This window comes from Carassius gibelio, chromosome A18 (genome assembly GCF_023724105.1).
Source record: "Carassius gibelio isolate Cgi1373 ecotype wild population from Czech Republic chromosome A18, carGib1.2-hapl.c, whole genome shotgun sequence".
Classification (NCBI taxonomy): Eukaryota; Metazoa; Chordata; class Actinopteri; order Cypriniformes; family Cyprinidae; genus Carassius; species Carassius gibelio.
The window spans coordinates 2,171,726-2,185,159 of NC_068388.1; the positions used below are offsets into that span (position 1 = coordinate 2,171,726).

Below are 13,434 nucleotides of genomic sequence, written 5' to 3' on the forward strand. Positions count from 1 at the left end.
TATCTCTGTAGAGCAAAAAAAAAAAAAAACAGAAAACAAAACGAAAAACATCTCCTTAACGAGTATGTTCGTGCTTCAAATGTTCCTTCAAACATGATACACATATTTGAGGAAGCAAAAAAAAAAAAAAAAACTTTTTTAAACCCCATTGGCCAATTAAGCATGATCTATTGAAGCTTGTTTCTTTTCATCTCACATTTCGAAGCAAAAAAAAATCTGAATTACAAGATGTAAACTCAGAATTGAGAGATAAATTACCACAATTGCCTTTACAAAAAAAAAAAAAAAAAACGGAACTGCAAGATGTAAACTTACAATTAAAAGAAAGTTTAAAGCATTTTTAAAGGTTTATATTCAATTCAGAATTTTCCACGGAATTACGATTTTAAATCTTGCAATTCTCAGAATTGTGAGATATAGCATCTAAATATATTTGCAACTGGAGAAAAAAAATAATAATTGTGAAATATAAATTTGCAATTGCCTTGTACAGTATTTTTTTTGTTTTTATGTTGTGGCAAAATTTTTGTATTGATCTGAAAAAACATATTCGTCAATGGGTAAGAAAAATAAATCTGTTCAAGAAAAGAATATTGTTTTTTTGTGTTATGAATTAAATATAATTCAAGCAGATTCTCTGAAAATAAGTCTCGATTGCTTCAGTTTGCTTCTCAAGAAAAATGTATTATAAAATGTATGCTCAACTAATTTTTTGACGGCACATCATACTTCATCTTCTCATCAAATCTTCTGACCAATCAAATGCACTCTAGAATCCGAAGCTCCGCCCCCACATTGCACTATAACTATAAATGCTGAAATGCTTGCCGAGATCAGTCACTTGTTCACAATGTAGTATTTCCTGTACAGTAAATGGCTCGTAGTGCACAATGTAGGTGATAGGAAATGATTCAGACAGTGTAAATATGCTTTCGATTGGTGCAAATGAGGTCTATTTTAAAAAGGGGGAGTGGCTGCTCAATATGTCCCGCCCTCTCTTCCTGTTTCAGTTTAAATGACGTCACCAGTTAGAATAACACTGGTTGTTTCAAGGCACTTCAGGGGACCTTTAAGCAGAGAGCTGTTTTTCTCTCTGTGTTCTATTGACACTCTGGCAGCGTTGCAAGCTTGGCAATAATTCACAGCCTCTGTTGACCCTCAAAGTCAGGTGAAGGAGCATCACTGATACGGACACACACAGGATCCAGCTTTACCTGGCAGACAGCTGAACTAATACAGCGGCTTCTGGGAGACAAAATATGACTGAAACGAAGCAATGCAAGGACGTACATCTGCAGATGGACAGAAACTGTGCTTTATGACTCAGAGAAAAGGCTGCGACGGCCTACGCTTCTGTCCACAGCAGATGGTTGCTGTCGTCTAACGGTTTGAGCTGTCAGAAAACAAGCAAAACTCTCGGCACATTTCCCAAACTAAACTGAGCAGTATTTTCTCAGTGTAGGGTCTGTTCCAGTCACAGACGCACAGACGCACAGACAGACATTAAGAGTGAACCTCAAGAAACTAGTCAAAAACACCAACAACTAAAAACTACAATAAAAAAAATAATAATAAAAAATAATAACAAATAAATAAAAAGAAATAAAAAATAAAAAAATTAATAAAACAATAATAATAAATAAACATACAAAAAAATTAATAATAATTTTTACAAAATCTGTATGAAATGCTACATTAAATAAAATTATAATATAACAATAATTGTAAAATAATCATATTAAATATATAAAACAAAATTTATATATATATATATATATATATATATATATATATATATATATATATATATATATATATATATATATATATATATATATATATATATACATACATCGCGTATCGCACTGCGAAAACATAAACCACGTCTGCATTTGTGATTAGAGAAACGCCAAACAACAAGCACGACTTTACACTGCTCAAAACTTGCGTTAAAGTTACGACTTCTTTCTTTTTGTGAACATTTGAGCGGCGTTATGCAAATCTTCCCACATCGTGATGTAGACATGTAGGGGCGTGTTAGTACGAGCCATTTTAGGGGGGCGTGGTTGACTCTTAACTTTAATAAAGAATGATTCTTTGGATTTGAGACTTTAGTTTTTGCAACTTTACAGATCTTCTCTATGCACCAAGAGCTTGTTACACTCCAAAGAGAAAGGGCAAATTTAAATCACATCATATGACCCCCTTAATATAATTTTATAATGAGATTCATTCATTACTCACCTGTGATGGTAATTTTGGCAGACCACTTGGACGTCCCCTCCAGCACAGCCAGTTTGGCCGTCTTCAGGTGAGTGCTGAAGTCTTCCTTCGAGAGCTGAAACATCTCCTGGATTACCTCAAACACCTCGGGCCGGTTCTTCTCCCTGATTTTCATCCGTTCCTTCATGGCCATGATGATGTTTTGGGTTTTGTCTTCGGCTCCATGTTTCGAGCTCTTCTCTACGGCACCTGTAGAGTGATTTACATGAGTTCTCACATCATCACTGCTGATACGAGATGTGATTCCAACTTGCACACATATAGAAAATGCATCCTAAATTACAGTGCACTGAAAATATGTTGTGGGTAGTGAATTATTTATGCCAGATTTGGATTATTTCTTTGCATATAAGTGTACCTACATTTGTGCAGAACTCCAAAAGGGTATCTATACATATGCATATGCAACTGAAATTACAGCTAGTGACAATAAATTATCAACTATTTGTCAAACTATTAAATGGTTCTTTGTATAATAGTATGTTATAACCTCAAAACACTTTTACCATAGTGCATGATTTGTAAACTATTAAATTTTGATGTTTGCATCACATAACTAGCTCCAAATGTATTACTTTTCTTGCGTAGTAAACTTGCTCAGTAGTGCACCCGGTATAGGGTGCAATGATGATGTGGAGCTCTCGAGTCTCAGAAAACATGCTAAAAAATTCAAAGGCTTGAAGAAGCAAGCTAAAATGGCATGGTTGCAACAGCAAATGCATTTTAGCTCACATAATCTTACTTTTGTTAATAATTGTTTTTAGGTTTAGTTTAGGTGCGATGTTATTTTGCAATGAGGAACAACTTTTTAGCATCACTCGTGATGCGTACAACATCGGCCAGCGGTGTCGCTCTCCAAAGTCCCTTTAAGATCTAATAGCCACTTATTTGATTTTAAAGTAGTGTTGCACATCTCTAGATGACTTCGTGGAGGACAGATGACTCACTGCTGTTTGAAAAATATATCTCTCAGTCGGCACTCTATTAAAATGAATCATTCATTCAGAGAAGCATCATAAATACCTTGCAAAAGCTTTATAAGAGTGTTTAAAAGTTACTGGATGTGAGGAATAAAACAGCATGACTGAGAGAGATAGTTTACTGGTGTCTCGCTCTAAATGTGGGGTCTTTTCTTTCACAAACCATACAAGCCAAACCAAACGCATATTTAAATATGATGGGTTTTGATGGCTGGTTTAATAAATCTCTCTGTGTACAGGCCCATTTGTGTCTGTGGCTGATGGCCACGTCTGTGAGGTTTCCTAGGGATCCCCTTCACATATATCTCAACCACAGCCTGACATTAGCGCTCGTCTGAGAGCACTGCGCTGCACACTTGAGTCTTCCCCAAGTGAAAATGGTTATTCTGTTTAAATGGCAGAACAAAGAAACAATAAAACAAACAGCTGCCGAAAGCAAATCATCAGAGCTAAGAGCTGCCATGCCGTGTGACAGACAGACAAAGGCGTTTCAAAATGATGAACACTGCTTATGGGCTTGCAGCGTGATAAAGCATATACTTACATTTTTGTGAAGAAAAATGAGTGTTCACCCATGCAAACCTCACTGTTATAATGCAAAAGCGTAGCTGTGGAGTTTCTTTTAGTCACTGCAGCTGTTCACGATTGAGTGATTGTGGAACATGACACAAAATCACCAAACTGTCACTTTTTCGCATACTTCATGCATACTTCACCAATAACTGCAATGGTATAAAAAAACTGCAGCGTTACCAAGATATTTATGTTAGTCTGGTGAATAATCTGTGTTTTTAATGTTAATCAAACAACAAAGACAAGGAGAAATTCTCTCCTGACTGAATTACTTTAGTAGATGTAATAAGGATCAGTATATAATTTATCATAGCAAAGTGTTTAATTTTACATTTGATTATTTACTTTCTGCCGTACTTTCTAAGAATTTTGAATAAAAGCATTTTATCGCCATAGAATAAAAACTAACAAAAGTAAATGCAACTTTTTTTTTCATACAATTTGAAAAATTCTGTTCGCAATTCTCACAATTTATATCTCAGATTTATACATCCAAAAATTATAATTCTCTGAATTTGAGTGTACAAATTACTAATTTTCATGGAATAAAAATTAAAAAGGTAATTAATTGGTAATAATTCAGACATTTTTATTTTTACGGGAATAAAGTCAGATTTGTAAGATTTAAACTGATAATTGTAAAAAAAAAATATTTGAATTATGAATCAAAAAGTTGCAATTCACTTTTATTTCAAATGGCGGAAAAAAAGTCAATTTGAATAATGAACCTACCTGATGAACTTTATTTCATTTGCATATTTTGCCCTAATGTTTGTAATTTGCTTCTTAGTTAAACATTTAAAAGTTGTGTGTCAGAATTTGATGAGACACCAAATAAACAAGCTTTCTGTGTTATTGTTGTTTTTCTGTCTTGTATGACTATTTTACATCTAGTGTCATAATGTACATAATATGGTAAAGTTGGTATCCTAATTATAAAAATAACCTCAAATTTTCCACAAAATTTTGTACAATTACAGCCAAATGAAAAAAAAAAAAAGTTACATCTTACTTTAGCTTTTACACCCATTTTAATGCAAAAGTAATGGTGATCCTTGACTTTTAATGGTGATTAAAATACCAACCACACTTTCTAAAGATGGCTTTGACCTTCTTCATCTAGCTTATTTAATCAGCACTGTAAAAAAAGGTTTAATTTGGACTCACGTTGGAGACAGTCTGCGTTCAGGAGGTCCTGGCATTTCTCATGGCATTTGACCCCACATTCGGTGCAGCGCATGCCCTGTCGGGCGATGCCCCACAGCAGACCCTCACACTCGTGACAGTAGGTGGGTGCCGTGGCCGTCCACACCTCGAAATTATGGGGTGTGGTGGAGGAGATGGGATAGATCAATGCTTGCAGGGTCTTTCTGAGCACATGCAGTTTCTGTGAAAAAGAGAGAATTTACAACAAGAAGGTACGAGGATGCACACACAATCAATGTTTTTCTCTAATCATTGAAGGTCTTAGAAGAAAAATGAGCATTCGCAGTGATCACTGCACTCGATATGCACACCACAGCTGTGAATAAATGTGGTTAAAAAACAAAAATCTATATTACTGCAGTTTTCAGGAAAACCTGTGTTCATTAGAGTAACTACCAAGAAAAACACTGCAACATTGGGAATATATATATATATAGTATTTTTTTGTGTTTTGTATTTTCAATTTGAACTGTTTAAGTTTAGTTAGTTAGGTTTTTTGTATGTTTATGTCATTTTTATTAGTTTTTTTTATTATATCTAAATTGTTTTCATTCATTCTTATTTCAGATTTATTTTATGTATTTTAGTAAATCAAGTTAAAATAAATGAGAAAAAAATATCTTCAAGAAGCATTTTTGGTTGTTATGTTTTAGCTAAGTAGATTTATGTTTATATGCTTTAATGCACAGTCAAATACAGTTAAAATATATTATTATATAAGCAATATTATAATATTATAATTGTTCAAAGCATATTTTCCACACTTTACAATTATATGCATCAAAATAAAAATGCATAGCAATATGTACCTACACATATTTTTAATGAAACACATGAAAAATACCATATTGGGTACCATATCCCCAGCAAAATCACTGTGAATATTTTACATGCATAACATCACAAAAGTTAATCATATTTCTAAATCAGATTGAACTATATGCTCTATAGTTCAAGAACTCCACTGATAACAAAACACCTCATAAAGCACAGATGCATCGGTCAGCTGGTGTTCAGAAAAATCATAATATTGTGGAATTTGAAAAAAAAAAAAACATCTCATGCTGATATTAATTTCACTAATTATAGCGCACATGTGAAGCCCACACAGTGTTTTCAATCTGCCCCTGTTAAGACTAACAGGGTGAATCTCACAAAACCAAAACTGTGAAGAGAATGCCACATTCGATGAAAAATGAAAAGAAACATAAAAGAAAAGATTTTGCATTTATATATTTCCAAAACGAATGAAGCACATCAATTTTTGCACTAAATTGTGTGTTTTCACATTACAGTGATGAGAGTAGTGAGGAAAATGCACTCCTTAATTGTCATGAAAACAATGTTACAACTGCAACAAAGTAGTGATCCATAAAATAAGCTTCATTTTCAGTGAACAAGGTATTATCCCTTCTTTCTTTCCTTCTTTTGATTTTGAAGTCATTGACAGGTTTGATTGGATTCACTCAGTGGACATTATTTGTTGTCAACGGTTTGCTTTCACGGGTAAAAGCGGTACAGAAAATCTGACGGCATCCTCTATATCCTTATGAAAGAGCAGAATTAATGTGCACATAAATCTGCCCTTTTACAGCTGGATAAGACAAAGAGAGTGAAGGAGAGGTGGGCTGGTGATGAACAGCACTCTGAAACCATGTTTTCTCCTTTCCCACTTTTGCTGAGATGTGTGTTCTCTACGCTCGCCCACAAACTCATTACATTAAGAGCTGCCGAGATTTCAGAGTCCAAACGGCTAATAATGAAATAAAGCAAACTAAAAGTACTGCAGAGTGAAAATGCAGGCTAATTAGCAAAGTAAAACTAAAAATAGTGTAGGGAGAATATTCGTTCACTGATCTCTGAGGGAAAATCTTGATACAAAAGAGCAATTGCATCAAATACGAGGTGCACAAATGCACCAATGAAACGGCGCTGAATGATTAATGATGGTTGTCTAAGTTATATGCAACACTTAAAGGGGTCTCTGACACTTACAATTAAACAGACTGTTTTTTAGGACTAATAATGTCCATTCTATTATGAATCTGATGCAGCTGATAAATGGTGTGGATTATTGTGACGTTTTTATCAGCCTTTGGACTCTCATTCCGACGGCACCCATTCACTCCAGAACATCATTTGGTGAGCAGGTGATGCAATGCTACATTTCTCCAAATCTGATGAAGAATCAAACAAATCTACATTTTGAATGCAATGCAATTTTCAGCAAATGTTCATTTTTGGCTGAATTATTCCTTTATCTCAGATATGACCAAAACGATCAAATTTTATTGTCAAATCAACATCACAATGCCCTGAATATTGCATTTACGAGGTATGATCGCTGCTGGCCGTCACATGCTCGATCTCCGCCTGATTGACAGCTGTAACATTACGCAAATGAGGAGGGATTAACAGCTGGCAAAAACGGAAAAGGACTTTCCAAATTAATCTAGCGACTCTAGAGAAACCAGATGAGTTATCCTCAGAATTAAACACTGGGCTATCAGCCAGAGAGAGGGAGAGTATTCAAGGAGTAATCGCTCATGCCGAACAAAGCGGTGGGCAGTGTCACAAACTCCAGTAGAAATGAGGGACGGAGGAATGAAACCATCTGTCAAACACACAGCCGCTGACCCAAACACTTCACAGCATCTTAAACAGATCGTTCACCCCAATAATGACAATTCTCGCCCTCATGCAACTCCCAACCTTTTCTTTTGTGTTCAACAGGAAGCAGAGTTTGGAATGACTTGGCGGTGAATAAATAAAGATTTTCATGTTTGAAAGAACTAAAACTTCCACTGTTAGAAGAAAGCAGCCCTCTCTTTATTTCTCTTCAAGTCCTTTGAGAAACGCCAGACGATTAAATGTTTGGAAGCGTCCTCCGCGCCTGGAGCTCTCGGCTTCCAGACCCACTGCGGAGATGTCTTTGGTTGGGATGTGTTTCTGTGCTGGAGGCCACGGCAGGTGCTAGAAACGCCGTGATGCCACACCATTAATGTGTCTGAAGACCTGCTGACTGCATCTGAGCATCAACATCGATAATAATTCAGAATCAGAATATTAGATTGATTCCTGAAGATCACGTGACACTGAAGACTGGAGGAATGATGCTGAAAATACAACTTTGATCGCAGAATTAAATTACAGTTTAAAATATACTCACATAGAAGACGGTTATTTTAAATTGTAATAATATTTCACATTTTTACAGTATTTTTGATCAAATAAATGCAGCTCTGGTGAGCATAAACTTTCAAAAACATAAAAATAAATAGCATAGATGTCAGCTACTAGACATTAGAGAAACACTGAACAGATGTGGTCTTTTGAGTCATTAAAAGCTTAATATAACGAGAGATCAAATTTGAAATGAGTTTAATGCAGAAGAACTATTCAAATCTGCTAAAGTGTGTACACTTCCATTCAAACACATACGAATGCATGTTTAGATATATTACAATATTAGCAAATCTAAACATTACAAATTGACCTCGACTTGCAAAGCATTGCAAACATATAATACGGTTTAACATGTCAGCTTTTTATGACTTGTTTACATTTAATTTTTTAATGAAAAACCTAAACCATACAGTACAATATATCATGTTACTCATATGCAGGGTCCAAAAAAACAAACAAAAAAAAAGTGCAAAGAGGCCATTTACATAAAAGCAGCAAAAAACAACCCATTTTTTTATTAATAGTCAAAGAGAAATAAAAAAATGCTGATCATGTAAAACTAAATTATGAATGTTTCTGGCACAGAAAACCTTGACTAACATTATCTCTGACTGAGGTTTTTGCTAAATAATGTCACGGACCGAATCCAAACAATCTCTCTCTTGCTGTGAGTGTTGAGGACAGACATACTGATAAAACAGTTTCTGTACTTGTTTTTCTTCTTTAGCATATGGACGCATTTGGCTGCTTTCAGCATGCTTTTCTCGGAGGGATTGCGTCTCTTCTGTAATTTCTCCCTCAGCCCCCTCATCACTTTGTTTCTTTCCCTCGCTCACATTGTACTTTCTTTCGCTCTCTCGCTGACGTGTTTAATGCATTTAAAATCTCTCCGACATCTGTTCGGCCTACTTAGAAACCTGCCGGCCAGCTCTCTATATCTGACCTTCCTCCTCTTTAAGTCTAAGATCCTTCGAAGGCTGTTTGGAAACAGGTGCATCTAAAAGAGTGATTGCTGTGCTTCTATTCTTCAGAGGACTGCTAGTGTTGGATTAAGGTTGACTGGACCGACCCACTGAAACCCGACTCTGACCTGTCTATTTATCACACGCTAACGCTGGCTTCAACTCATGCCGCAATGATTGTACTCTATTACGAACTGTATGTCCTGTATGAGAAACACCTAACACTACTGCAATGATGTAAGACTGGTGTAAATCACTAGATTTCATCCAGACTTAATGGGAGTGAAAAGTCTAGTCACAGTTAATGCAATCAAATCATTGAAATTGATCATGGTATCAACTACTTCTCTGAAAACTCCACAATATCTATACCATGTATGCACTTTGTGCAGCACTTAAGGGAATAGTTCATCCAAAAATAACAATTCTGTCATCATTTGCTCATCCTTATGTTGGCTTCAAACCTGAAAACCTATCAGCTTTCTAGAAAATATGACTTATTCGGCTGTTTTGTGAGGCAACCAGCTTTTGTGCCTAAACTACATTTCCCATCATTCTCTGCAGCAGAACAATAATTATAGAGGGATTTTCAGTGGCATTGGTTCTGAAAGTATTTTTTCCATATGCATTATAAAAAAAAAAAAATGTTCAAGAGCCATGAACCAAACCAACTGGTTACAAAGTGATTACAAACATTACAAACACTGATTTTAAGAACAAAAAGTGTTTGAAAATCTGACAAGAAGACAAAGACATTGTAGGATTTATTTAGGGAAAGAACTACAATCCCATGAAGCACTGCAAATGATATAATTAAATTAAAAATGATGGCGAAATATATAGAATACACTATCTATTTACAGCCTCACGGCTCACATTATGTCTCTCTTTAACGGTTTAGAATCATTATTGTATAAATCAATTCCCCTACAGAGAAAATGAAAAGCATTTTTTACTTCCAGAGCCTAACAGTTGCGCTCTATTATAAAATAAACAGATACATCCTCAATTACACACCTAATGCACACACAGGTAATTTTGTTGTCAAAAAAAAAGCTTCCTGTCTTTGTTGGTAGACAAAAACAGAGAGATACATATCCACTTTGTACCTGAACACACATCATGTTATAATTAAAACTCCCCAAACACACAAGCAGAAAATTCCCAGGTGGAATTTGAGGACAGAGTTAGTCTTCAGCTCAGGTAAATTCCTTCATCTCGCTGTCACAACAGAGAAATTAATTTCACACCACACCGAGTCATTCTGGGCCGTTTATTCAGCGGATCAATTAATGAGAGGGAAAAAGGGCTGGAAAAAAAGAAGAGTAATTCTTTTTTTATTGATTAAGATGTTCTTTCCTCTCTCAGGGTTTTGGCCCCTCTGTCAAATCAAAGTACAAGAAAATAATTCAAACCAGACTTATCAATCAACACCCAAATAATCAGAAAGCATCTCAATGGGGATACCACAGCGTCCCCCGCTTAAAAGCTGATAAGTGCTGTTCTTTTTAAAACTTCCTATTCATCAAAGAAACCTGAAATAAATCTATAAAAATCACAGTTTCCACCAAGATATGAAGCAGCACAACTGTTTTCAACAATGATAATAATAATTAAAGTTTCTTGAGCAACAAATCATCAAATTAGAATGATTTCTGAAGGATAATGTGACACTGAAGACTGCTGAAAATTCAGGTTTGACAAGATATTCACATAGAAAAAAAGTTATTTTAATTTGTAATAATATTTCACATTTTTACTGTATTTTTGATCAAATAAATGCAGCCTTAGTAAACAGAAAAGACTTACTGAAAAGTTCAAAATCGTCTTGAAACTCATTTTTCGACCAGCACAGAAAATAATTCAAATCAGTATTTCATGCCCATTTAGTTATTTACTTTGTAAGCAGCAGTGTATAAAGTCACTACTTATGAAATAAATATATATTCAGTGAGTAACTGCTGTAGTCATGGTCTCGATCACCCTATTTTGTGTCTATGACTGAGATTAGAGATTATAAATAGCCTTTTTGTATCTTGTTCATTTGTTCTTGCCTCTGGCTCTGATGTGTGTTTCTGTATCAGTTGTGACTTTATGCATGAGCGTTACATTAGTGCCACATGATCGCTTCTCATTAGACTCTAACTGGCTGCTTATAGAGTGATTTATGCACGAGTCTATATGGTGAACGCACTGTGAGCGTGTGTGTTTAAAACTCACCAGCTCCTCGTTGTTCAGAGTCGATCTGTTCACGAGCCCAAACGCAATGCCTGCCTTTCGAGCAGCCAATGTCTGGAATGAAAAAAGGAAACCATGAGAAAGAGCCAGAGAGGAAGACAATGCTCAGGAACGCAAGCATTTTAAAAGGACTGAATGTGTTTTTCTGAGATTGCTGCAATGCATTTGTAGGATTGTATTCTCTGTGAAGGATGCTGTCTTAAACTTTGATCAAAGTAAGATTGCATGCATTTAAGAACTGCCTTTACACCACAAGTGTGTGCATAGTGCTTAGAAATGCTGTCTAGTAGTTAGAAGGCTCAATATGATTTGAAACAGAGCTGACATTTCATGTCTTGAATGCTCAAATTATGAAACAGTAAAACAGAAAAATGTTTCTTGCAAAATCAAAAACAAATATTAATTAATGCATTAATAAATGAATATATACAAAATAAAATACAAATAAATATAATATAAATAAATAAAATGATTTTTTTTTTGCTGCAAAAAAATGTTCCTTGCAAACTCAAAAACAAATATGAATGAATGCATAAATATAATATAAAAATGATAAAAAAAAATCTAAAATAAATAAATATATTAAATAATAAATATAATATAAAATAAACATAAAAATTAAATAATAAAACAAATTTAAATATAAATAAAAATCAAACAAACTAATTTTAAAATGCTTTAAAGACAGTGCTAATGAAAACAGATTCAAACAAGCTTCCATGGCACCATAACATCATGTCTAATGAGCTAGAACAAATTAAAGTGAACTTCAAGCATATTTAGTAGCTAAAATAATGTCATTTTTATTCTTTCCAACATTCATCAAACCACACACTGGATTGTGTGATACTGTAGGCAGATAAGGACACATCTGTGCTGCTTCCACTGACTAGATGAAGGTCTCTAAGCAGACAAACACTGGATTCAGATGCATCCATTAAAAATGCAAGAGACTTACCAAAGCCTAGTGTGTCCAGATGCAGAAAAAAAAGCAGAAAAAACACTTAATTAGACATTTAGCAAAGGCGAGCTGTCATTTACACACATTAAGCACATCTTTTTACGTCATACCTGCCGTCATGCATAAAATCAGATCAAGTTTTTGGTCTAAAGAGCAGAGTGAAAGCTGCAGAGGTGAGGCTCAATCCTTAAATAACTCACCTCTGACATGCAGTAGAGATTTACAGTTCACTCATGCATTTGCTGTGCGATTGATTAGTTAAGATACTGAAAGGCACCCTGACAAACTCAGACTCCCTGCAATACTGTTGCCATTACTGCTACAAACAGACAAGACCAGACGGCATGTGTCAAAGCCAGCTCAAAATACATGATCCAAAGAGTTCAGGACAGAGAAAGAGAGCAAGAAAGAGTCAATGAGGGGGAAATGGGAGCCGGTCAGAAGTCAAAAAGCAACGATTAGCCATATTTAGATCGGCAGGCACGGACAGCGGACCATACTGGACTCGTCTTTACCATCTGACCCCGATCGTAATGGTGGTAAAGACCAAGTGGGCTGCTAACGGCCCCTTTAAGCAGGGGTGCATAGGAATATAGGGTAGATTTGACCTCTACATGAACGTCAAGTGTTGATGTAAGTCTCGACATGCACTTCAATTGCTGAGGGTTGCTGCAGGCAATGGTTTTGTCTGAATTTTGACAAAGCTCCCGCTGCAGTTTTGGGCGGGTCCCTCGATCCCCACCCTCCCGTGACCGACTGTCGTTGCCCTGAAGCAATCACACAGCCAACAAGGGGACAGAAACAGAGGATAGAGGCATGATGGGATAGACCAGATCTGACCCAGTACAGCACTGACTTCATCCACGCTGTAAAAGGCTCATTGGCGCAGGTCACTTTTACATGGATTTAAAAAGGCACACAGTTAAATCAGAAGTCAATGAAGTCCTCGGATATATTTTTGGGTAGAGTTGTCAACATTTCGTTTCCGAATGCATCGGTTGAAGCAAAAAAAACATACAAACAAATGTTTTGGAGAGAAATCTGA

The 13,434-nt window shown here is 35.6% G+C and overlaps 1 protein-coding gene across 2 annotated transcripts in view; it reads right to left on the reverse strand.

Moving 5' to 3' along the window:
- Positions 1–13,434, reverse strand: part of LOC127934750 (protein unc-13 homolog C-like) — a 130,011-nt gene that overhangs the window by 100,289 nt on the left and 16,288 nt on the right. For both annotated transcript variants that reach the window (XM_052532322.1, XM_052532323.1), the window contains exons 6-8: positions 11,411–11,464; positions 5,004–5,223; positions 2,245–2,472 (exon numbers count right to left, since the gene is read on the reverse strand). In XM_052532322.1, coding sequence (XP_052388282.1) covers positions 2,245–2,472; positions 5,004–5,223; positions 11,411–11,464 — 502 coding nt within the window. The remainder of the gene's footprint in view (positions 1–2,244; positions 2,473–5,003; positions 5,224–11,410; positions 11,465–13,434) is intronic.